The sequence below is a fragment of the Lynx rufus genome, unplaced genomic scaffold (assembly GCF_022079265.1).
Source record: "Lynx rufus isolate CCGP_SWC_20201006 ecotype Redwood Valley unplaced genomic scaffold, mLynRuf1.p SCAF_7, whole genome shotgun sequence".
Taxonomy (NCBI): Eukaryota; Metazoa; Chordata; class Mammalia; order Carnivora; family Felidae; genus Lynx; species Lynx rufus.
In genome coordinates, this window is record NW_025814889.1 from 75,689,596 (window position 1) to 75,713,634 (window position 24,039).

General features: G+C 39.1%; 2 protein-coding genes and 1 long non-coding RNA gene across 3 annotated transcripts in view; 1 reads left to right on the top strand and 2 right to left on the bottom strand.

Moving 5' to 3' along the window:
* The window catches only part of CCNT1 (cyclin T1), a 30,644-nt gene extending 21,120 nt beyond the window's left edge, over positions 1–9,524 (bottom strand). The window contains exons 1-2 of the mRNA XM_047066457.1: positions 8,574–9,524; positions 6,494–6,575 (exon numbers count right to left, since the gene is read on the bottom strand). Of these exons, the coding sequence (XP_046922413.1) occupies positions 6,494–6,575; positions 8,574–8,734 (243 nt within the window). The 5' untranslated portion in view covers positions 8,735–9,524. The remainder of the gene's footprint in view (positions 1–6,493; positions 6,576–8,573) is intronic.
* A 50-nt stretch (positions 9,525–9,574) lies between these two features.
* On the bottom strand, positions 9,575–24,025 carry LOC124502279 (uncharacterized). Its single transcript, XR_006959889.1, has 3 exons — positions 23,920–24,025; positions 20,214–20,381; positions 9,575–9,889 (listed from the first exon to the last, which is right to left on the bottom strand). It is a non-coding gene; the product is annotated as an uncharacterized LOC124502279 (long non-coding RNA).
* The window catches only part of TEX49 (testis expressed 49), a 28,648-nt gene continuing 20,812 nt past the window's right edge, over positions 16,204–24,039 (top strand). The window contains exon 1 of the mRNA XM_047066873.1: positions 16,204–16,282. Within this exon, the coding sequence (XP_046922829.1) occupies positions 16,204–16,282 (79 nt within the window). The remainder of the gene's footprint in view (positions 16,283–24,039) is intronic.

Here is a 24,039-nt window from a genome sequence, read left to right on the forward strand (position 1 = left end):
TTTAAAATAAAATTCTTTCTTTAAGTTTATATCATAGCCCTCTGTATACTTTTTTTTAAAGGAGTACACTGAAAGTAATTAGTGGTCGCCAGGAGCTAGAAGAAGAGAAGAATGGGAGTGATCACTAATGCTTAAGAAGTTTCTTTCTGGGGTGATATAAATGTTGTGGAATTAGATCATGGTGAAGGTTGCACACCTTTGTGTGTTAACTGTACACTTTAAAACCAGCTAATGGTACACTTTAAAGGATAAATTGTATTTTATGTGAATTATCTCAAGTACACTTACATATGAGGGAGCACAAATCTCAAGGGAATTCAAAGAATATTATTACATTCAAGAGGCTATACAAAGAAAGCACTTAGGGAGGGAAAGAATCTCAAGCCAACACACAAGTAGACAACAAATTCAGTCACTAAACAATATAAGAGATTAGAGCAATAGGACATAAGTGTAGCCTGGTAGTGATCTAGAAAACCTCAGGAAGAATTCTTTTGAATATTAACAAGAATACTTCAATGAATCAAAGATGGAAATGGCAAGAGGCAGGAGTCAAAGAAATACAATAAATAATTTTTTACACAACTTAAACATCCACTTTACTGAGTAGAACTGACAAGCATTCTAATACTTATTTGTATCCCTGCTATCTGCTACTTTGCTAGAAGAGATTTTTATCCACAAATTCAATTCACAGTAACAATTCTCTTCCTTCATATTTACTGCACATTTCCTTCATATTTGTATGGAGCCATATTTGTATGCAGCAAGCTCCATATACATACATTCCTAGACCTTAGGATAAGCAAAGCAGAACCAGAAGAAAATTGTCATGAACAAGATGTGGGGAATCAGAGCAGGAAGCACACTAAACTGAGTAGGTGACACAGATAACAGGATGTGGGACACAAAAGATCTTTAACAAGAGAGTGACACTAGGGGCGCCTGGATGGGTCGGTTGGTTAAGGTCCAATTTCGGGCTCAGGTCATGATCTCATGGTTTGTGGCATCAAGTCCAGTGTCGGGCTCTGCGCTGGCAGTGGGGAGCCTGCTTGGAATTCTCAGTCTCTCTCTCTCTCTCTGCCCCGCCCCCTTCACATGCATGTGCGCACGCTTTCTCTCTCTCTCAAAAATAAATAAAATGAACATTAAAAAAACAACACACAAAAGAGTGACACTAAAGATTTTAGGAAAAAAAATGTATAGTTTAGGAAACATTTAGAAAGATATCTTTGGTCCCAGGAGGGACCAAAAGGAAGAAAGAATGAAATGCATTAAAAGGCAATTTAAAAAAAAATTAATAATCCAGGTATTAAAAAATAAAGTTTAGAGTAGGAACTAGCAATACAAATGAGGGGAAAAAAAACACAGGCATGATTTTAGAAAATTAATAGGGTTTCACTAAATGTATGTATTTGCACGCAGAAAAAAAAAATCCTAAAATGGTAACAGGGTTATCTCCAAACAGTGTAAGAATATCATCATTTCCTCCTTTACTCTCTGTCTTCTTTTAATTTGATGATGATGACTGCACACCAATAGAGACATAAAAACAGTTAACACTATAAAAATTAACAGGACTTTATAACTGATTTGAAAAAATGGAAAAGAACTACTTAATGACAATACTAAGATTCTAAGCCTACAACTTTGCCTTCAAAGAGCTAAAAATGTATTTGAAAGGCAGAAACTAAAACATAGTATACTAACAATAACTAAGAAGGCAAGATAATAATGAAGTGACTACAAGAGATAAATTTTAATCTAACTTTTGTGCAGTCAATCATGTAAATACTCATTGTTCCTCATGGAATCACTTACCAAGCCAGTTTATCAAAACATTTTCCCATTAAAGGCAGTTTCTAAGAGGATTCTTATACCAGCTAAGAGTTTAAGATTTTCTCCATTTTGTTTTATTTAAGTTTATTTATTTGAAAGAGAGAAAGAGTGAGTGGGAGAAGGGCTGAGCAAGAGGAGAGAGTGAGAATCCCAAGCAGGCTCCGCACTGCCAGCCCAGAGCCCGATGCGGGGCTCGAACCCATGAACCGTGAGATCATGACCTGAGCCGAAGTCAGACGCTTAACCGACTGAGCCACCCAGGCGCTCCTACATTTTAAAAGAATAAAAACGCTGGGGCGCCTGGGTGGCTCAGTCGGTTAAGCGTCCGACTTCGGCTCAGATCACGATCTCGCAGTCAGTGAGTTCCAGCCCCGCATCAGGCTCCATGCTGACAGCTCAGAGCCTGGAGCCTGCTTCCAATTCTGTGTCTCCCCTGCTCTCTGCTCCTCCCCCTGCTCACACTCTGTCTCTGTCTCTCAAAAATGAATAAACATTACGGGGCGCCTGGGTGGCGCAGTCGGTTAAGCGTCCGACTTCAGCCAGGTCACGATCTCGCGGTCCGTGAGTTCGAGCCCCGCGTCAGGCTCTGGGCTGATGGCTCGGAGCCTGGAGCCTGTTTCTGATTCTGTGTCTCCCTCTCTCTCTGCCCCTCCCCCGTTCATGCTCTGTCTCTCTCTGTCCCAAAAATAAATAAACGTTGAAAAAAAAAATTTTTTTAAATAAAAAAAAATAAAAAAAAATGAATAAACATTAAAAAACATTAAAAAAAATAAAAATTAAAAAAATAATAAAAATGCCACTTAATATTTGTTTGCTATGTACAGGCATTTTGTAAATTAATTCATTTAAATCTTATTAATACTCTATGAGACAGGCACTGTTACTGACTCCAAAGAGATGAAAAAACTGAGGCCTATGTAACTTACCCAAAGCCATAGAACTAGTAAGCAGTGCAACAAAAATCCAAATCTAGACAGGTCTGACTCCAGAGCCCATCCTCTTAACCACTAAGCTTGACCCCTTACGGATTAGCTAATCAGAATAAAATACACATAATCAAATCAGTTAGTTATCAAAATACAACACCCACATTTTACAATATATGAAATACAACATAAACACACATACCAAGTTGGTCACCACTAATTTTATATTCCCCCATTTGAAAATATTTAAAATAATACATATAGAAATTCATGAGGTTAAATTTCTTCTCAAAAAGAGAGTAATGCAATGCCAGAATTTAAGTAAAAATAAATCATTCAATCATGTTCACTAAAGAAATAAAACTTATTTCCATTGAAAGGCAACCTCTCTATCTTCCAGGGTGTTTGAAATATATTTTATCTTGATATAAGTGATGCAAAATACAATAATGCAAAAATTAATCAAGTTGCACACTTCAGATTTTTATGCTTTACTGTTCAATACATTTTTTTAAAAAACAAATGTTTAAAAAGCAAGAGCTCTAGGCTCCAAAACACTGAAAAATGAGAAAAGTACCCACAACATGTGAAATACAGCTCTAACACATAAGAGCTCATATAAATTAGGAAATCAGGATAAAAGCGGGACAAAGGGAATCAACAATTTTTAGTCAATTCTTCAATTTCATAAGAACAGTGACCAATAGGTGTAAGAAACTCAACTTCACTAACTGAAGAAATGTAAATTAAGAAAATAATTTAGGACTACCTCTAACTTGTTCACCACTGTATCCCAAGTGCTCAACAAGTAGTTAAAACTTGGTATTTCCTGATGTAATGAATAGAAGTTCTGATGTAATGAATAGAAGTTATTTGTGATGAAGCAGAGAAAACGATCCTCTCTTACAGTGCTATAAACAATGCATACTGATATAATCTTTCAGTAGGGCAAACTGACACAATGAAACAATGTATACTGATATTATCTCAGTAGGGCAAACTGACATAAAAATTTTTCAAATGCAGTCTCCTGGACACAGCAATTTCACCTATAGGAATTTATATTAGAGCAATCACATAAGTCACATACTATATATGTACCAATTTTATGTAACACTATTTGTAATTAATAAACTAGAAACAACCCAAGTATCTACCAATAGGGAGCTGAAATAAATTATAGTAACTACACAAATAAATACTACGTGACCATTTAAAGTATAGTTGACCCTCAAAAACACATTTGGGGCACATTTGGGGTTTGGGGCACCTGGGTGGCCCAATGGGTTAAGCATCTGACTTCGGCTCAGGTCATGATCTCCCAGTTTGTGAGTTCGAGCCCTGTGTCAGGCTCTGTGCTCAGAGCCTGGAGCCTGTTTCAGATTCTGTGTCTCCGCCTCTCTCTGCCCCTCCCCCATTCACACTGTCTCTTTCTCAAAAATAAACAAACATTAAAAAAAACTAAAAAACAAACAAACAAAAAAAACAAACAAACAAAAAAACCCACGGGTTTGAACTGTGTGGGTCCACTTATATGTGGGTTTTTTTCTATAAATATAGTCCAGTACTGTAAATGTATTTTCTCTTCCTCATGATTTTAGTATTTTCTTTTCTCCAGCATATTTTATTGTAAGGGTATGGTATACATAACGCAAAAAGAAAACTATGTGTTGACTGTATTATTGGTAAGGCTTCTGGTCAACAGCAGGCTATTAGGTTAAGTGTTTGGGGAATCAAAAGTTATATGTAGATTTTTGACTATGTGGGGGTCAGTGCCCCATCCCCACCCTGTTCAAAAGTCAACTGTAATGAAAAACCAATACAAAAAGATAGAATATACTGTTAACTGATAAAAGCAACTCGCTTAAGAGTATAGTAAGAAATGATTTTTTTACTAGAAATAAATAAATACTAGTATATTTATAAAAAAATGTCCAAGACCCGAAATGACAAAACATTTATCAGTGGTTACCTCCGGAGGGTGGGATTACAAAGGAGCTTTCACTTTCCACATTATACATGTCTTTCTTTCCTACTTTTTTTTAAGTTTATTCATTTATTTTAAGAGAGAAGGAGAGTGTGCGAGTGGGGAAGAGGCAGGGAGAGAGAATCCCAACAGACTCTACACTGCCAGCAGTGAGCCCAATGTGGGGCTTGATCTCATGAACTGTGAGACCATGACCTGAAATCAAGAGTCAGACCCTTAACCAACTGAGTCACCCAGGCACCCCTACATTATACATTTCTATATTAATTTTTACCATAAGTATTTATTACCTTTGTAATGGTAAAAAAAAAAATAATACCATGAAAAATGCATGGCAGCTTGACTGGACAAATATCAATGCTACAATAATGTATGATGTGATTTATAATTTGAATTTCAACTTATCACAAGTAAACTCTTAAAAATTAAGATATTAAAGGGTGATATTTTTGATCTGTTAATTTTCAAATGTGCCTAAAATCAATTCTCTAGAGAGAAACAACAATCCCAAATTTAAAGTCACTGGATTTTGGGAAAGGTCACGCCATCCACTAGAGTCTCTCTATATTGAATAATTATCAAATCATATTCAAATTTACTGAAGGTGCTTTGGAGGATATACAGAAAAGTGAGTCTCTGTCCTTGCTAAGCGTATAATACATAGGAAATAAGGAAAAAATATACTTTACCATAATAAAAGAGAAGACATTTAGAAAACTTTTAGAATTGGCAAGACAGCTATGGACTTTGTCTTCAAATTTCATTCTTTATCCACACTGCCTTCTATTCTAGAACTATCAGATACCCTCAATAAATGCTTTTCTCTGTCTTAGTTTGCTCCTTGCAATCAGAGGTAGGGCATGGTTGCAGGTAAAAGGTCTACTGATAGGACAAAGCCAAGCTGACTGGATAATTGGCAAAAATTCGGAACACTTAATCCACAGATCCAAAGGGTTTCCTGTGAGTAGCCAATATCTTACAGGAGCAATATCTAGCTTCACAGATTCTCTTTCTATGGCATTAAAAAAAAAAGAGGTCAAAGCTATCATCCTAAGGACAAGTCTTGAAAACTTTTCCACAAAACATAACCTTTCTTTAAAAAAAAAGATGAAATATTTGACTCACAAATCCATACGAAGTATTCATCAGGTTTAACCCTATTACCTTGTGATTTTATTAAACAAATATAGTCTTACCTGCAACCGGGAAATCACTATGCACTCGCTTCCAAGTCACTTATAATAATGTTAAATAGGACCATTTCAGGTATCAAAACTGAAAATAGCACTATTTACAATTCTGTCCAGAAAAAAAAAATCCCTTTATTACTATTATTTTCTTTTTCCTGTCTTAAAAGTCACCCCCCAGTCATCACATAATGTGCCTTCCCTTCCCAACTGGTCACTGAATCATTTATGTTCACCTGTTTTCCTGTGACTATATTATTATTTAGTATTTCAAAAATTACACTTAAATTAAGCATTGTTTCCCCTTTAATGCTCCTCTCCCATCCCCAAAATGCTAAGTTTAAGTGTTCAATAATCTTTTTATAGAGAATCCACCTATTCTAAGGATACACTAAGCCTACCAAATAACTACCTAAGCAGGAAAATTGGAAGAATTGGATTCAGTGTGGCACATAATGATCCCACTGAAATCCCAGTTCACCAACAAAGATCACAAACACACACACATGTTGGAATCAATCACGAAAGGTTTACACATACAACAAAATACTTACATTTCGATGGAACTGTGTAAAGGACTGAATCATGTAGAATCGATGCATGTATACTATAGCAGTGTTGATAGTCAATTGTGAGCTAAAATGTTCGTTAAGGCCCGAAAACAGACTGGCAGCACGATTCCCGAAAATACAACCTGTATATCCTCCCAAAAGGACCATGCAGCCATGCACAATACATGCTTCTAAAGGGAAATCACACATAATTTTCCAAATTAAAGAGCAAATCTGTTTTCTTTCACCAAGTTATTAACCACCAATTGACACCTAACATAATGCCTTACATACATACAACAGATAATCAATATAATATGCTAAATTGATACACAAGCAAGCTTCTTAGCACGTGGGGATCAAGAAGGATATAAAAAATTTACGTAAGACCTAAACCAGTCACTTGCCTCCTGAAAATCTTGCAGTGGTGATCCATTAGCTCAGGGTATCTCTTCACATGACTTACAACATTACACCTTCCGTGATCCGGGCCCTAGGTATGTCTCCACTATCTCCTCACCTTCTGACCTCTAGAAATTAACTTTCCACTCCCACTTGTCTCTGGCAACTAATAAGCCTTTCCATATGGTGATCCCTTGGACCAGAAACACTATGGAATGATTTTATATTCATTCACTGACAAGAAAAAAACTTAAATGCCTTTACTTCTAAAGCCCTCAGAAGACAATGTGGGTTGTTATTCAGAGAAAAGGTCGTCATCCCATGACGGCAACAACCTTAACAACAACACACATATAAAAAAGGATTAGATGTATGGAAACAGAATTTAAAACAAAAAAAAGCTTAACTCAGTACTGAACTGATGCTTAGGAAACAAATTGGATATCTGCAACAAAGAGGCCACTTCTTTTGAGAGGAGCACAACTTTAAGACACAAACATTACAGCCAGCAACACAATCCACTCAGAAACACACTTAACCCAACACACTTAATCCACCCAGAAATAATTTTCCACTCTCAGACTTTAAAACTATATACGCTTGGGGCGCCTGGGTGGCTCAGTCGGTTAAGCGGCCGACTTCGGCTCAGGTCACGATCTTGCACTCTGTGAGTTCGAGCCCCGTGTCGGGCTCTGTGCTGACAGCTCAGAGCCTGGAGCCTGTTTCAGATTCTGTGTCTCCCTCTCTCTGACCCTCCCCCGTTCATGCTCTGTCTCTCCCTGTCTCAAAAATAAATAAACGTTAAAAAAATTTTTAAAAAAACTATATACGCTTTATCTGTTACAAAATGAGTATATTTTCTAACAAAAATACTTCAAGTGAAATAAGTCATTAAGTTACCTGATCTTTGAAATGCAAAGAAAATACACATTAGAACTCTGAGTAATTTAAAAACCCAACATTTGTAAGGGCTTATTTATTTAAATGCTTTTTTAAAACATTAGATCCTTGGGTCTGTATGCTTACGAACAGAAACTGACATCCTTCTTTCCTCTGAAATTCTATAGTTTTAACAGTAGCTACCATTTGAAAATCTAAATACCACGCGTTGTGTTGGGCACAGAAACTACATGCAAAGGGTAACACTCCATTTTACAGACGAGAAAACCAAGAATTTGACAAGTTTCCTAAACAGCTAGTAATTGGGAGGAACGGATTTTGAACCTAAGCTGGGGCATTAATTCTAGGTCACCCTTTCTTTATAAGCCCTTCAGGTCTTGAATTTCTCAAAACTCTCTTTAAACACTAAGTTCAAGGGGCAGCCATCAACAGTGAAACCTCTACCAAAACCTTAGGGCATAGCGGAAAAGTACAATCTGAAAGTCACCAGACCAAGAGACCACAACACAACGAAAAGGGACTAGGAAAGGCTGGTTAAAACACAAAACTGCGAAGGATACGAATTCCCAGCAAGGCTGATGGCACTGGTGAGCGAGCGGGAAATTAACTCCGCTTCGCTTCCCTCGCGTAAACACTGAATTTGAGGCTGCCCCAACGCAGGTTCTACCACCTAGACATTCAGCCCCTGCCTCCCTCTTCCGTCCCTGACATAGCCTGAGGCCTGGACGCCCGAGCTAGGCGGGTCTGACTCCAAGGCCGGAGGCCTAGGCCGCAAGGATACACGTTAAGACGTTGTCCCATGTCCTGGAGCAGATTGGCCGCCTGCTGGCGAGAAGAAAGTTCTTTATCTGGGTCCAGGCCAAAACGACGGGACGGGCTGTTTTCCAGCTGTTCTCGAGTAAAATACCACCGTTTGTTGTTGTTCTTCCTCTCTCCCTCCATAGTGCTTCAACCAGAAGGCAGCGGCGGAGGCTGCAGCACTTCCCAGCGTCACCTAAGCGGCGACACACATCCGCTGTGCGGGGGCAACCGCGACGTGACGAACTTCCGCTGGAGGATGGACGGCTAGGTTGTGACAGGCTTCCGCAAAGAAGGACTAGATAAGGGATCTACTTCCGGAATGGACCTCACGACAGCCTGTAGCCGAATTAACAGCCAGTAGGCAACCAGGAAAGACCTTGAGTCTAGGACGCAGGCGCCAGTCATGTGACCCCTGGGAGGTAGGGTGGGGTTAGAAGTTCTCGTTTGAAACCCCATCTCCTCCCGCGAGATCTGGGTTTAGCCTTCGCGTGGTGGAAGAGGTGGCGGGGTAAGGGTTGTGGCGGGCGTAGGCGCCCGCCCACGCGCCCCTCGGTGGTTCTTCAGAGAATTTCGTTTGTGGTGGGGGTGGAGGTATAAAAATGGTGCCTTTTCTGAACTTGACAGAAAACAGGTGAGACTGTCGAAAACTGAAGAAAGTAATCAAAGAGAGTGACCCTATCATATATCGTAATATAAAGCAACAAGAAAGCTGTTACGTTGTTGGTAACTGTAAACTACCCATTTACAAAGCCGCTTTACAACATTTATCCAAAGCCTTGAAAAAATTCCTATCCCTTGCCACAGTGATTCAACATAAGGGAATGAAATGAAATGAATAGTGTTAATGAATTTAGCGATTATGGGGCGCCTTGGTGGCTCAGTTAGTTAAGCTTCGGACTTCAGCTCAGGTCATGCATGATCTCACAGTTCGGGAGTTCAAACCTTGGGTGGGGCTCTCAGCACAGAGCTGACTTCCATCCTCTGTCCCTCTCTCTGCCCTTCCTCCCTCTCAATTTTTTTTTTTTTTAATTTAGTGATTGCTATGTTCCAGGCGCACTATTGACTCTTCATTTAAAAGGCCCAATATCACTACCAAGAGATAGTAGTACTTCAGTCCTCGTTTGGTGGACGAATGAACTAAAACTCCTTCATTGTGGAAAGCTTCCACCTCCACATAACACACGCACAAGTTTGTAAGTCCTTGTCCTCCGTCGAGATATACTCCAGCTGAACGCACGGGCAAGATACTTAGCCTCTTTGTGCCTCTCGTATAAATGGAAATGGTAATAATAGTACCTACAGGTTGTGAGAAGGATTAAATGAAGCTATAATTAGTTAAAAGCCTTTGTAATAGTACCTGGATCATAGGAACATAGAAAACATTGATTAGATGTTATCATAGTGTTTATTATATTAAAATTGAGGGTAAGGACAATGCCTTCTTCATCTTTGTGTCCATAGCACTTACTTAGTGCAGTCCTGGCCCTAGTAGTCAATAAATATTTGTCAAATAAGTGCTCACAACACCCTACAATAAAGAAACGGGCTCGGGGAGATTAAGTAGTTTGCCCTACACACTACACTGCTTGTAAGTGTAAGTTTTTAAATCAAATCTAATTCCATAATTCTTTCCATTCTAGTAAACTGTATTCTTGCTTTTCTAAAACACTCAATTTGCCTTAATTAAATTGGTATAGATTTAGATCCTTTGTCTTTTATAATATTTTGAGTTTCACCATTTTAGACGTGGCTGTTCTCACTCAGTTTGATTCTAATTCATTCTCAGTATTTCCTTCCATTTCAGGCCCTTCTCTGCCATCTACTACCTACAGTTAGCATTAGCGACATTTTACTACAGAAAAACTGAGGTTCAGGAAGATTTAAGTGACTTATTTCAGGTTATAACATTTAAAAAAAATGTATGATTTCAAACTTCTGATATCACAGACTTGTGTCTTTTAATAGAATAAGCATTTTTTCAATTATGTAGTCATTATATAATCTTTTAAACAGCCAAAATTATTTCTCCCAGAACCCTCTTGCCTGTTTCTCTGACCTGTGTTTGGTTCTCTATTTGATCCCTTGGATTAATGACTCCATTTTGAATTTGCTATCCTGGCTGAGTATACCAGTCTTCCAAGAAAAAGTTCTGGTATCTGCTAAGCTCTAGGCAATGCAGGTGGTAATCAATGCCTTGCTACCCAGGCATACAGAACTCAGAGAAAGGAAATATTCTTTGACTGAAGATAAATATTTGAAAGTAGGTAGCAATAATAATAATTGCTAAACACAAGTTTTGCATCAGGCCTGTATTCAAATCCCAGCTCTTTTTTGTTGTTGTTGTTAACCCTCAGCCATTTTTAAGTGTGCAGTTCCATAGTGTCAACTGTAATCACATTGTTATGCAACTGGTCTTTACAACTTTTTCATTTAGCAGAACTGAAACTCCATACCTATTGAACAACTCCTCATTTCCCTCTCTTCACACCTCTGACAACCCCCATTCAATATTGTGCTTCTATGAGTTTGCTTTAGCTATCTCATATAAGTGGAATCATACAGTGTTTGTCTTTCTGTGACTGGCTTGTTTCACTTAGTATAATGTCCTTAAAATTCCCAGCTGTTCTTTTAACTAGCTGTGTGATCTTAAATGTTATCTCTGGATCCTGACGGGACACCATCTGGCACATAGTAGGTATTCAGTGCATGTTTATTGTCAAAATAATGTTAACCTTCAGGGCGTCTGGGTGGCTCAGTCAGTTAAGCATCCACCTTCAGCTAGGATGTCATCTCACGGTCCATGAGTTCAAGCCCCACGTTGGACTCTGAGCTGACAGATCAGAGCCTGGAGCCTGCTTCAGAGTTGGTGTGTGTGTGTGTCTGTCTCTCTTTGCCCCTCCCCCACTCATGCTCTGCCTCTCTCTCTCAAAAATAAGTAAAAACATTTAAAATTAAATAAATAAATAAATAAATATAAATAAAAAATAATGTTAACCTTCAGATAAGTTGCTCTGAAAGAACAATTGACAAAATCTTAAACCAGAGGAATTTTCCTTTTTTTCTCTTTTTTTAATTTAAATAGGACCCTATTTCCTATAAGTGAAACCCATCAAGCTACTCTTCCTCATAACTAGATTAATCTTGTTCTGAATGTAGGATTATACCATATCGCATGGTTTGATCTTATTTTGCATTGTGCTTACAAATGTTGTATTTCATCCACGTTGAACATTACCATCTACTACTGTTAAAACAGTTTCTTTCCAGGACCCCTGGGTGGCTCAGTCAGTTAAGTGACTCTTGATTTTGGCTCAGGTCAGTATCTCACAGTTCATGAGATCAAGCCCTGCATTAGACTCTGCACAGACAGCTCAGAGCCTGCTTGGGATTCTCTCTTTCTCTCTCTCTCTCTCTCTCTCTCTCTCTCTCTCTCTCTCTCTCTCTGCCTCTCCCTGCCCCCCACTCTCTCTCTCTTTCTCCCTCTCTTAAACATTTAAAAAAGAAATTTCCCCCCAAAAATTTCTTTCTAACATTTGTATAGTCTCCAAATTAAAACATGAAAAGATGGTGTGCCATTTGTAACTGTTCCTAATTCCACATTCAGTTGATGTCACTCTGATAGCTTGAAATTTGCCATGGTGTGTGGGTGTTCTGGTAAATTATTAACAACTAGCTATCCAGAAAATAATTATATGTGTACATATATGTACATAAGTTTATACATAAACTTACCAACATAAAAGATGTGTAGCACACAATTTCTAAAAAATAGAATATACAATCTTTATCATAAATTTCTTTTTTTTTAAGGTTTATTTAAACATTAAACCAATGTTTATTGAGACAGAGAGACAGAGAGAAACAGAGCACAAGTTGGGGAAGGGCAGAAAGAGAGGGAGACACAGAACCCAAAGCAGGCTCCAGGCTCTGAGTTGTCAGCACAGAGCCCGACGCAGGGCTCAAACTCAGGAACCATGACATCAAGACCTGAGTTTAACCGACCGAGTCACCCAGGCACTCCTACAATCTTTATCATAAATTTCTTATAGCCAGTTGATTCTCACAGAATACTTTAACCCAGTTTTGCTGAATTCTTTTTTTTTTTTTAATGTTTATTTATATTTGAAGGAGAGAAAGACAGAGCATGAGCGGGAAGGGGCAGAGAGAGAGGGAGACACAGAATCTGAAACAGGCTCCAAGCTCCGAGCTATCAGCACAGAGCTTGATGTGGGGCTCCAACTCACGAGCCATGAGATTATGACCTGAGCCAAAGTTGGCCACCCAACCGACTGAGCCACCCAGGCACCTCCAGTTTTGCCAAATTCTTGTTTTAAGAACTAACCTGTGATTTCATTTGACAAATGAGAATAGTTTTGACTATTGGTTGACATTTTCATTTATGTTAATCAATAAAATAAAAGTGAAACAATGAGACTTAATGTTGGAACTCCACTTATTTTCAGTGACTTGAGCAACATTTTTGCTGACTTGGATAATAGTTTTTGAAAACTTGAAGAATCTTTCAATTTTTTGAGCTATTGACAATTTAATGGCTATAGACATGATATACTTTTTTGTGTTTATTTTTTTAATATCTTTATTTTAGAGAAAGAGAGAGTGGGGCAGGGGCAGAGAGAGGGAAAGACAGAGGATCTGAAGTATGGTCTATGCCAACAGGAGAGAACCTGATGTAGGGCTCCAACTCATAAACCGTGAGATCATGACCTGAGCCAAAGTCAGAGGCTTAACCAACTGGGCCACCAAAGTGCCCCAACATGATACACTTTTAAACTTAATCTACATTAACTTATTCTCTTATCGCTTTCTTAAGTCTAGTCAACAAAATAAATAAATCAAGCTTTTGTTTGTAGCATTTGCCAATTCTGTATTGTAAATTCTCCCATTATGGCCAATTTCAGGCTACAAATATGACATCACTGAGCATGAAATTGGGAAGAGATGAACACCATCACGTAGTATTTCCTCCGTATAGATAACAATAGACAGGGACTTCTGGTTTCCAATCTGATATGTAAAGAGCTTGGAAGTCATTGCCCCTGTTCTCATAACAACAAAAAAACATGAAGAAACTGAAAATCAACAACCCTTGTTAGATCCAGCAGAGAACTGACATGACAGGGCAAACCTCCACCATAAAAACTAGAAACTAGAAAGACAGAATCAGAAGAGGCAGAACAGAAACTCATGGCTTACTGGGAGCAAAAACTACTTTTGAAACCAGAAACTGATAGGAATACTTGGGCAGTTGACTAACTGCTGGAGACTGCACATAGGCTAGATTGAGAGATTAAAACAAAAACAAAAACTCCTGAGGGCCCCCACATTTTCATGAGTTTTACCTCCAGGAGCCCCATAGGTCTTACTCTGAAGATTGGAGAAAAATCCCCTCATCCTTCTGTCAGGGAGAGAGAAAAAATACTTGGAAATAGACCCAGAGCATTCAGTTCTCCTTAACGAAGGCCTGTCCTCAATGATAGCTACTTAACAGAGCCTAACCAACACAGGAGAAGGAAAATAACCAACAACAGCCTCCTCTAGCCTTCTGGTTTCACCTAAGATGGGGGTGGGGGAAGGGGATAAGTTAATAAGCATTTGTGAAGGTCAGTCCAGGGAGGACACAAACTCACTAAAATACTGAGACCTGACAGGATTATAAAACGCTTCCCCCGGGGCACCTGGGTGGCTCAGTCGGGTTAAGCGGATGACTCTTGTTTTCGGCTCAGGTCATGATTTCACAGTTCATGAGTTCCAGCCCTGCATCAGGCTCACCACTGACAGTGTGGAACCTGCTTTGGATTCTCTTTCTCTCCCTCTCTCTTTGCCCTTCCCCTGCTCATGCTCTCTCTCTCAAAATAAATAAACTTAAAAAAAAAAAAAAAAACACTTCCCCAGCTTCCCCCTCTTATCAACACATCAGTAGATCTGTATAATAACAGGATTACAATGGAAGGAACTACAAATTCAGACCCTATTTAAGGAGTCTGTAGGTAAACCCAAAGACAACATGGGAGACAGAGACATCAGAGGAAATTTTAGCCTCTGACAGGTATAGCCATAGCAAACAGGAAATACCAGCCTAATTCCCAAACAGATAAATATAAAACCCCCATTCCTTTTACCCAATATATCACATCTAACTTTCTACAAAAAGATTATAAGGCATACCAAAAGGTAAAAAGTACTGTTCAAGAGACAAAGCAAGCATCAGAACCAGACTTTTGATAATTTTGGAATTATCAAACTGGGAATTTAACTGACTAATATGTTAAGGACTCTAAAGGAAGAAGTGGACAACATGCAAGAACAGATGAGTAATGCAAGCAGGGAGGTGAAAGCTAAGAATCAAAAGGGAATGTTAGAGGGGCGCCTGGGTGATTTAATCGGTTGAGTGTCGGCTCTTGATGTCGGCTCAGGTCATGATCCCAGGGTCATGAATTCAAGTGCCACATCAGGCTCCATGCTCAGCATGGAGCATAGGATTCTCTATCTCCCTCTTTCCCTCTCTCCCACTCCTACTCTCTTTCTCTAAAAAAAAAAAAAAACAAAATTACAAAAGGAAATATCACATAAAAAACACTGTAATAGGGGTGCCTGGCTGGCTCACAGTCAGTAGACTTTTGATCTTAGAGTCATGAGTTAAAGCCCCATGTTAGGCCTAGAGCTTACTTCAGCAAAAAAAAAAAAAAAAAAAACACAACTGACGAACACCATAAAGGAAATGAATGCCTTTGATGGGCTTATCAATACACCGGACACAACCAAGTAAAGAATCAGTGAGTTTAAAGATATGTCAATAGAAACTTCGCAAACTGAAAAGCAAAGAGAAAAAGAATAAAAACAATATCTAGATACAATACATATAAATAACTTCATAAGCCTATATATAATAGTACAATGTAGTATAGGAAGAGATGAGTTTTTAGTATCTATTACTTTTATTTTTAATATCGTTTATTCAATTGTATGTTTAGATACTTTTTAATAGTGGCTTAACAATGAGCTTGCAAAATTCCTGAAAATTTAACAGGCAGCTAAAAACTAGTGTGAACTGATTGAGCACTCTGCTTGAAATAGCTTAAAGACTCATCAGAAGTACCATATTTACATTAAAATACTGTCGTTTCCATCATATGCTAAACACTATACTGAGGAAATTGGCATGTATTATCTCATTTAATTCTCAATCTATGAAGTAGAATCTAATCTCAATTTAATTCTAAATCTATGAAGTAGATACCATTGCCATTTTTAAAAATAAAACAGAGGCTTAATCTATTCAAAGATCCCAAGAATATGGCAAAACTAATATTTGACCCCAGGTCTGTGCTCTTTCAACTCGCTGCCTTCTGAAACTTACAGTACACATAAGACTGGGACAAGAAAAAGAGTAACTGGCACTTGATTCCTCCATTTTTCTGAAGTTATTTAGCCCACTCCCACTCCAGCTCTACATTGAACCCATAAATCCTATCTCCTTAGATAAAGGGAGTGTCAGTCATAGTAATTCTTCAGGGCATTACCATGGTTACCAAACACAGAGACCAGTGCTCCAGCCTGGACATTCCAGAAGAGGACAGGGAGGAGCTAAGATGGCCTTCTTCAACTTATATCTATTGGGATATCAAAATTCCTTTTGGAACAAGAAAAGGGACACAACTAAAGAAACAAGTAAGGGGAATACAGGGTGGAGGAGAAGAGCTGGTGGTAGATATAGAAGAGCTTCTTCTTAGCCGTTTCTTTTTCTACCTTGAGTTAGAGCTTTATCCCCCACAATTAACAATTACTCTATAGTTAAAATTATGGAGTAGGGAGATTATCCATTCAGCTTCCCTCTTCTGTCATTTAATATCCATGTTGAGACATTCAGTTTGTTCAACGGAATAAATGTATTCTTATTCATTTGTTCATTTAGTTAACATTTACTAAGTACAGTTTTGTGCCAGGCTTTATATTGGTGCCTGGGGTAACAAAGATGGATAGGAGGTCTCTGCCATAAAGTGGCTGCTGGATAAAGATAAATATGCAAACAAAAAATTTGCAATATAGTGTATGAATAAATTAAATATAGAATGCTGTGGAACTACAAAAGAGGAAGTACCTGATACTATTGGATTTGAATGAGCACAAGAGAATCCTTTAGAGAATACTTCACACAGGAAATGCTCCCAGAACTGAGAGTTAAGAGATGATTGGAGGTCACCAAGTAGACAAGAAGGGAATATTGCACAAAGGAACAGAGACTTGAGAGACAGCCATACTAAGTGAACTCCTTGGGTACAGATAAAGTGTAAAGAAGACACGTGCTGAGAAGTAAGCCTTCAAAACTTGTCAGGGGCCAGAAAATGGAGGATGCTGTTAGCCATGCTAAGAATTTTAACTTTATAGGGAACCATTGAAGGATTTTTAATAGGCAGTGAGTAAATACCCAATTGTATTATCTTCACAATGCCTAGTAATGCCTAATACATAATACACTATGTATTATGCAAGAATACATAATACAATTAATAAATACTGGTAGGTAAATAAATTAATAAATGATATTTGATCATCTCTAAAGAAGTTAGAGGAGGCTTTGGAGGAAATGTGATAATTGGTTAAGGTCTTAAAAAATGAATTGTTGAAAAGCACAGAAATGGATGGGACAGGGCATTTCAGGAAAAATGGAGAACATATGTGAAGGAAATTAAGTGTAGGCAGGTAGTAAAGCAAAGTTTTATTGGAGTGAAGGGAGGGGGTAACTGGTAAGTATAAAGCACAAAGTTAAGGTTGAGAGAGACTAATCCTGTATAGGCCTCTATTGGCACTCTCTTTCCTCTTTCTAATGATATCAGAAAAGCTCTGTTTTTACATACCCACCTTTCAGGTATGGTTTGTACAAAGGGTCCCACTGGTGAACTCTAGAAATTCCTTAATACCCCTACACCACCCCTCCCCGCCTGGCCTCCACCCAGCTGTGTCCCAGCATTATGCCATGGGGCCGCCATTGTCTCCAAATAAGGAGCTCCTCACCCGCTCTCAGAGAAACACATTTGGCTTAAGCCATAAATTTTCTTTGTTCCAGGCCAAAAATAGGCCTCTCCTGGCTGCTTCAACCCTGCCTGCCCCTACTAGATGGGACTTCTCACCATTGAGGGAACTAAGCCCCAAGCCTAGGGTTTTCCTACCCAGTTCGCTACCTAAACTCCAGTAAATAAGACCTGGTATCAATCCAAAGAGGCCTGAGTCTCATTTCTGATTAATTTCATCGTAGGCTAGGCAGAAAAAAAGACTTCACTTTATAAAACCGAAGTCCCCTATGGGGTAATAGAGATGTATTCTGTTATCATCTGCTTACCCAATATTTTTCATTCCAGTGGCAGACTATCAGAGGCTGTAGGCTTAGCCAAATTGTTGGCTTAAAATGTAAGGTTAGAAGGAAGACTGGACAGGAGTGCCTGGGTGGCTCAGTTAGTTGAGTATCCAGCTTCATCTCAGGTCATGATCTCATAGTTATAAGTTCGAGCCCCACATCAGGCTTGCTGCTGTCAGCTTAGAGCCTTCCTCGGATCCTCTGTCCCCATCTCTCTGCCCCTCCCCCAATCTCTCTCTCTCTCTCTCTCTCTCTCTCTCAAAAGTAAATATTAAAAAAATTAAAAAAAAAAGACTGGGGGCGCCTGGGTGGCACAGTCGGTTGAGCGTCCGACTTCAGCCAGGTCACGATCTCGCGGTCCGTGGGTTCGAGCCCCGCGTCGGGCTCTGGGCTGATGGCTCAGAGCCTGGAGCCTGTTTCCGATTCTGTGTCTCCCTCTCTCTCTCTGCCCCTCCCCTGTTCATGCTCTGTTTCTCTCTGTCCCAAAAATAAATAAACGTTGAAAAAAAAATTAAAAAAAAAAAAGACTGGACATCAGCTTTGTCACCCCTACAAGTTGTTTCCCCCTCCCCCCTCAATTTTACACCCTCATGCATGATTCCATTTAATTCTCTCAATATGCCTGTGAGGTAGGTATTACTATTCTCTTCTTATCAATAAGGAAACAGGCCCAAAGAGGTTATTAACTTATTTACCCAAGATCAGTGATAGAGCCGAAATTTGATTCCAAATTGTCAAACACATATTGCTCATATGTGGACTTTTTTTTACAAATATGCTACAACAGAAGAAAATTACAGAAAATTATACAGGTCTTTTGCTGTGAGCAGGCAACTGTACAAATGATTGATGATCAGCCTTTCTAGGAAAATCTGTTAACTCCTAAACCCTGAGTTTGAATGGCAGGTGGGCTATAGAGTTGTTCACTGTTCTCTAACAGGTGGTTCTCAAGATTGCCAGAAGCCTACCTACCATTCACTGGAACTGAATGGTAACTTTTTGCTCAGCTAATGTCCAGAATTGTTGATTTGGGAACTCTTCTATGGAGTCAATGCCTTATAACCTTCTCTCATAGCCCCTGGGCGACTTCCCAAAAAGTTACAGTTCTCCACCCTCAAAGTGGTGTTCTGCAAGCATGGGAAAAAGTAACTGGGTGGGTTCCTTCTCTCTTTTTGTCTCTCTCTCATACGCACAGAGTCATTATTATGTGGTCTCTTATATGCAGATATCAAAACAATAGTTTGATGTTTCCTGTGCTTAAAACTCAAACTTTGCTGGAGTTATTGATGAAACCCAGTGATATAAGTCTATCCACATCCTATTACTCCAGAGAAAACTAGGATGTTTCAGTTCTGTGACAAGAATTTAGTGAAATCACCATTTGGCAAGGTAACTAGTTACCACTGATTCCATCCTTCCAGGAGGCACGTTAAACTAATTGTGGTCCATATAACCCTGGAGTGTGGCTAACCTAATCCATAAACTCCTGACCACCAACTACAGATCCCTGGTATAAACCTGCCAATATATGTCAAGCTAGTAAGCTTAGATCAATTAATAAATACTATATAATATAAGTTGAATATAATTACAGTTGATCTTTTTTTTTTTAATTTTTTTTTCAACGTTTATTTATTTTTGGGACAGAGAGAGACAGAGCATGAACGGGGAAGGGGCAGAGAGAGAGGGAGACACAGAGTCGGAAACAGGCTCCAGGCTCTGAGCCATCAGCCCAGAGCCCGACGCGGGGCTCGAACTCACGGACCGCGAGATCGTGACCTGGCTGAAGTCAGACGCTCAACCGACTGCGCCACCCAGGCGCCCCTACAGTTGATCTTTGAACAATGTAGGGGTTAGGGGCACTGATCCCCCACATAGTAAAAAATCTGCATGTAACTTTGGACTCCCCCAAAACTTAACTACTAACAGCCTACTGTTGACCAGAAGCTCTACCAAGAACATAAACTGTCCAGTTAACACATATTTTGTAAATTTATTATACACTGTGTTCTTATAGTAAATATGGGAAAGAGGAAATGTTAAGAAAATCATAAGAGAAAATATATTTGTAGTACTGTAATCTTCTTTTGTTGTAGTATATTTATGACAAAAAAAAATCCACATATAAGTGGACCTATGCAGTTTAAGCCTGTGTTGTTCAAGGATCAGTTGTACAGTAGACTCTTTTAGACAAATAGTTGGTCAAAGATTACATTGTAAATTGGGAAATCAAGAAAAGATACATACCTTATACATTTTAGTTTCACTTAATATGTGTAACTGTAGATTCACCAATTTTTTTGACATGGTGCCAATTCCATTTCTTTGAAATTGTGTCCATTGATGACTGTCATGCCTTTCTTTGCCCCTGCAATGCATCATCTATAATTTTCTTTTTTTTTTTAACCTTTATTTCTATTTGAGAAAAGAGAGAGATAGAGCATGAGCAGGGGAGGAACAGAGAAAGGGGGAGCCACAGAATCTGAAGCAGGCTCTAGGCTCCGAGCTGTCAGCAGAGAGTCTGATGCAGGGCTCGAACCCACGAACGGTGAGATCATGCATGACCTGAGCCGAAGTTGGGACGCTTAACCAACTGAGCCACTCAGGTGCCCCTCATTTGGGTCTTTTTAAAGTGGAGTCAGGCATTTGCAAAGCAAACTTATTTTTCTTATGATTTTTATGATATTCTTCAAACCTTTTAGTTATCTTCCTCATGTGTAATCAGAAATACTTAAAACTTATCTTTGTAATTCTTTTTCAGAGTAATATTATGGGGCACCTGGGTGGCTCAGTCAGTTGAGCGTCCAACACTTGATTTCAGCTCAGGTCATGATCCCAGGGTCGTGGATCAAGCCCTGCATCAGATTCCGCACTGAGTGTAAACCTGCTTAAGATTCTCTCTCCCTCTGCCCCTCTCCCCTGCCCGTGCACGCTCTCTCTCTAAAAATTAAAAACTAAAACAAAAATAAAACTAATGGTGCTAAAAGTTTATAATGAAAAATAAGAATCCCCTACTCTACCCTCTCACCTCCAGTCTCCAGAGACAAATTTTGAACTCTTCCAGTTGTTTCTTTGGTACTTAACCTTCCTACTTTTAAAGAATATGCTTTTATGGTATGTATTGATTTATCCATTTTTGGCTATGATATATTGCTTTCCTGTTATGATAGTTGGGAATTTAGCTTTCTTATACCATATACCCCGTGCTTCTCTTCTCCCACCCTGGTTTTTCCAGTATAGTTATGTCACAGTTTTAGGTTTGCCGTAGGCAAAATTCTCAGAATGACCCTCAATGAATCTTACCTTTGTATAATCCCCTCCCCTTTGAGTGTGGGTGGAACCTCTGAATATGATGGATAACACTCCATGATTGTTACTTTATATGGAGAAAGGGAGATTATCTGAGTGGGCCTAACCTAATCATACAAGCCCTTTAAAAGCAGAGTGTTTTCTCCAGTTACCAGCAAAAGAGGAATTCAGAGATTAGAAGCACGAGCGGAATTTGACACATCATTGCTGGTTTTGAAAATGGAGGGGGCCACATGCCAAAGAATGTGGGTGGCATTTAGGAGCTGAGAGTGGTCTGGCTGACAGTCAGCAAGGCTGAGCCCTATAACCACAAGAAACTGAATTCTGCCAACAACCTGAATGAGCCTGAAAGTGTATTCTTTTTTGGAGCCTCACATAAGACCCCAGCCCAGCCAACACCTTAATTTTGGCCTGGTGAAACTAAGCAGAGGACCCAGTCAAGCCTGCCCAGACTTCTGACTTCTAGGACTGCAAAGTAATAAATTTCATACTGATGGAATTTGCTGTAGGTCTTTTTTCATTCATTGCAATAGATACTTCATGAACCTTTTCAATCCGGAAATTTGTGCCCTTCATTTCTTTTAATTTTTTTATTAAAAAATTTTTCTAATGTTTATTTATAATTGAGAAACAGAGAGAGACAGAGCACAAGTAGGGGAGGGGCAGAGAGAAGGGGAGACACAGAATCTGAAGCAGGCTCCAGGCTCTGAGCTGTCAGCACAGAGCCCAACGTGGGGCTTGAACCCACAAACCGCGAGATTATGACCTGAGCCCAAGCCGGATGCTTAACTGACTGAGCCACCCAGGTGCTCCTGTGCCCTTCATTTCTGGGAAACTGTCTTTTATTAATTTATTCTCTATTTTCTCTCTTCTCTCTTTTTGGAACTTCCATTTGTCAACTATAAATTCTTCTGAGCTGAGGGGCACCTGGGTGCCCCAGTTGGTTGAGTATCTAACTCATGATTTTGGCTCAGGTCATGATCCCAGGGTCATGGGATTGAGCCCCACTTCGGGCTCTGTGCTGAGCCTGGAGCCTGCTTAAGATTCTGCCCCCCGCCAAAAAAAAAGTAAATTTAAAAAATTAAAACAAAAAACCTTCTGAGCTGATTCTCTAACTCACTAATCATTCTCTTTATTTTCTTTGGGTTTTTAAAAATGCATTCCTTGGGAGATTCCCCAACTTTATCTTCCAACTTTCTGTGTTAATTATCTATTCTATGTAACAAAGTATCCTAAAACAGAGGCTTAACAAACATTTATTACCTCACTGTTTCTGTGACTCAGGGATCCAAGGAGCAACTTAGCTAGGTAGTTCTAGCTCAAGGTTTCTCATGTGGTTGAAAACAGGATGTCAGCAGGGGCTGCAGTCATCTGATGGCTACAGGCCTCAGTTCCTCTCTGGCTGTTGACAAGACACCTCAGTTTCTCACCACATGGGCCTCTCCATAAGCTGCTGCAGTGTTCTCACGTGGGAGGTAACTGCAGAGCAGGTGATCCAAGAGAGTAAGGAAGCCACAATGCCTTTTTATGACCTAGTCTCAGAAGTGACTATCACTTCCACCTTATTCTTTTTGTTAGAAGAAAGTCACTAAATGCAGCCCATGCTTAAGGGGAGGGGAAATAAGCTCTACTTCTTGAAGAAATAGTGAAGAAGTTGTGGACATATGTGGAAAACACCACACCTTTGTATCAGAACATTTTATCTTGGTTACTATATTTAAGTTCCAAGGGCCATTTTTGGTTATCTGGCTTTCCTTGTGCATATCTTTTCTCTTTTCTTCATGGATATTATACTTTATTTGAAATTCTGTTCCCTGCATTAGCTCCATCTCCTCTGAGCTATTTTTCCTATGACCTTTTTTTTCTCATTGATGACTCTTGTCAAACAATTCATGATCCTTGGCTCTCCATTATAATTTAAGAGTGAGGAACTAAAAGCTGACTAAAAGCCTATGGTGGGAATTGTCTATTGTGGCCTGTGAGCTTTCACTGTGAGCTTTCTTCTGGATAGCTACAATTTTTCCAGGAAGAATCGTATAATTGTTTCTCTGGGGCTTGGTTATAATGCTAGGACCAGGACAGGAGAAGGGAGTATTGAGAATCACACTTATGAGGATCTGAATTTTCACTTAATCATCAGATTTTTGGTCTTCCACCATATGCCATCCCTCACAGTGAACCCTGGCTAGGAGTGCAGTGCCTCTTAGATTCACTTTCCCCAAAGAAGTCTTTTTTTCCCCAATTTATTGAGATGTAATTGACATATAACATTGTGTAAATTTAAGGTGTACAACATGTTGATTTGATTATATATACTGCAAAGTGATTACTACAATAATATTAGCTAACACCTCCATCTCATTACATAATTACCTTTCTTTTTTGTGGTAAGAACGTTTAAGATTTGCTCTCTTAGCACCTTTCAAGCATATAAAACAGTATTATTAACTATAATCACTATGCTGTACATTAGATCCCCAGAACTTATTCATCTTAAAACTGGAAGTTTGTATCTTTCAACCAACATTTCTTTCCCCCACCCCACAGCCCTTGGTAACCACTATTTTACTCTGTTTCTATGAGTTCAGCTTTTTTAGATTCCATGTATGAGATCATAATATTTGTCTTTCTCTGTCCAACTTACCTTAGCATCATGCCCTCAGGATCTATCCGTGTTGTTGTTGCAAATGGCAGGATTTCCTTCTTTCTCATGGCTAAATAATATTCTACTGTACACATATATACACACACACCACATCTTCCT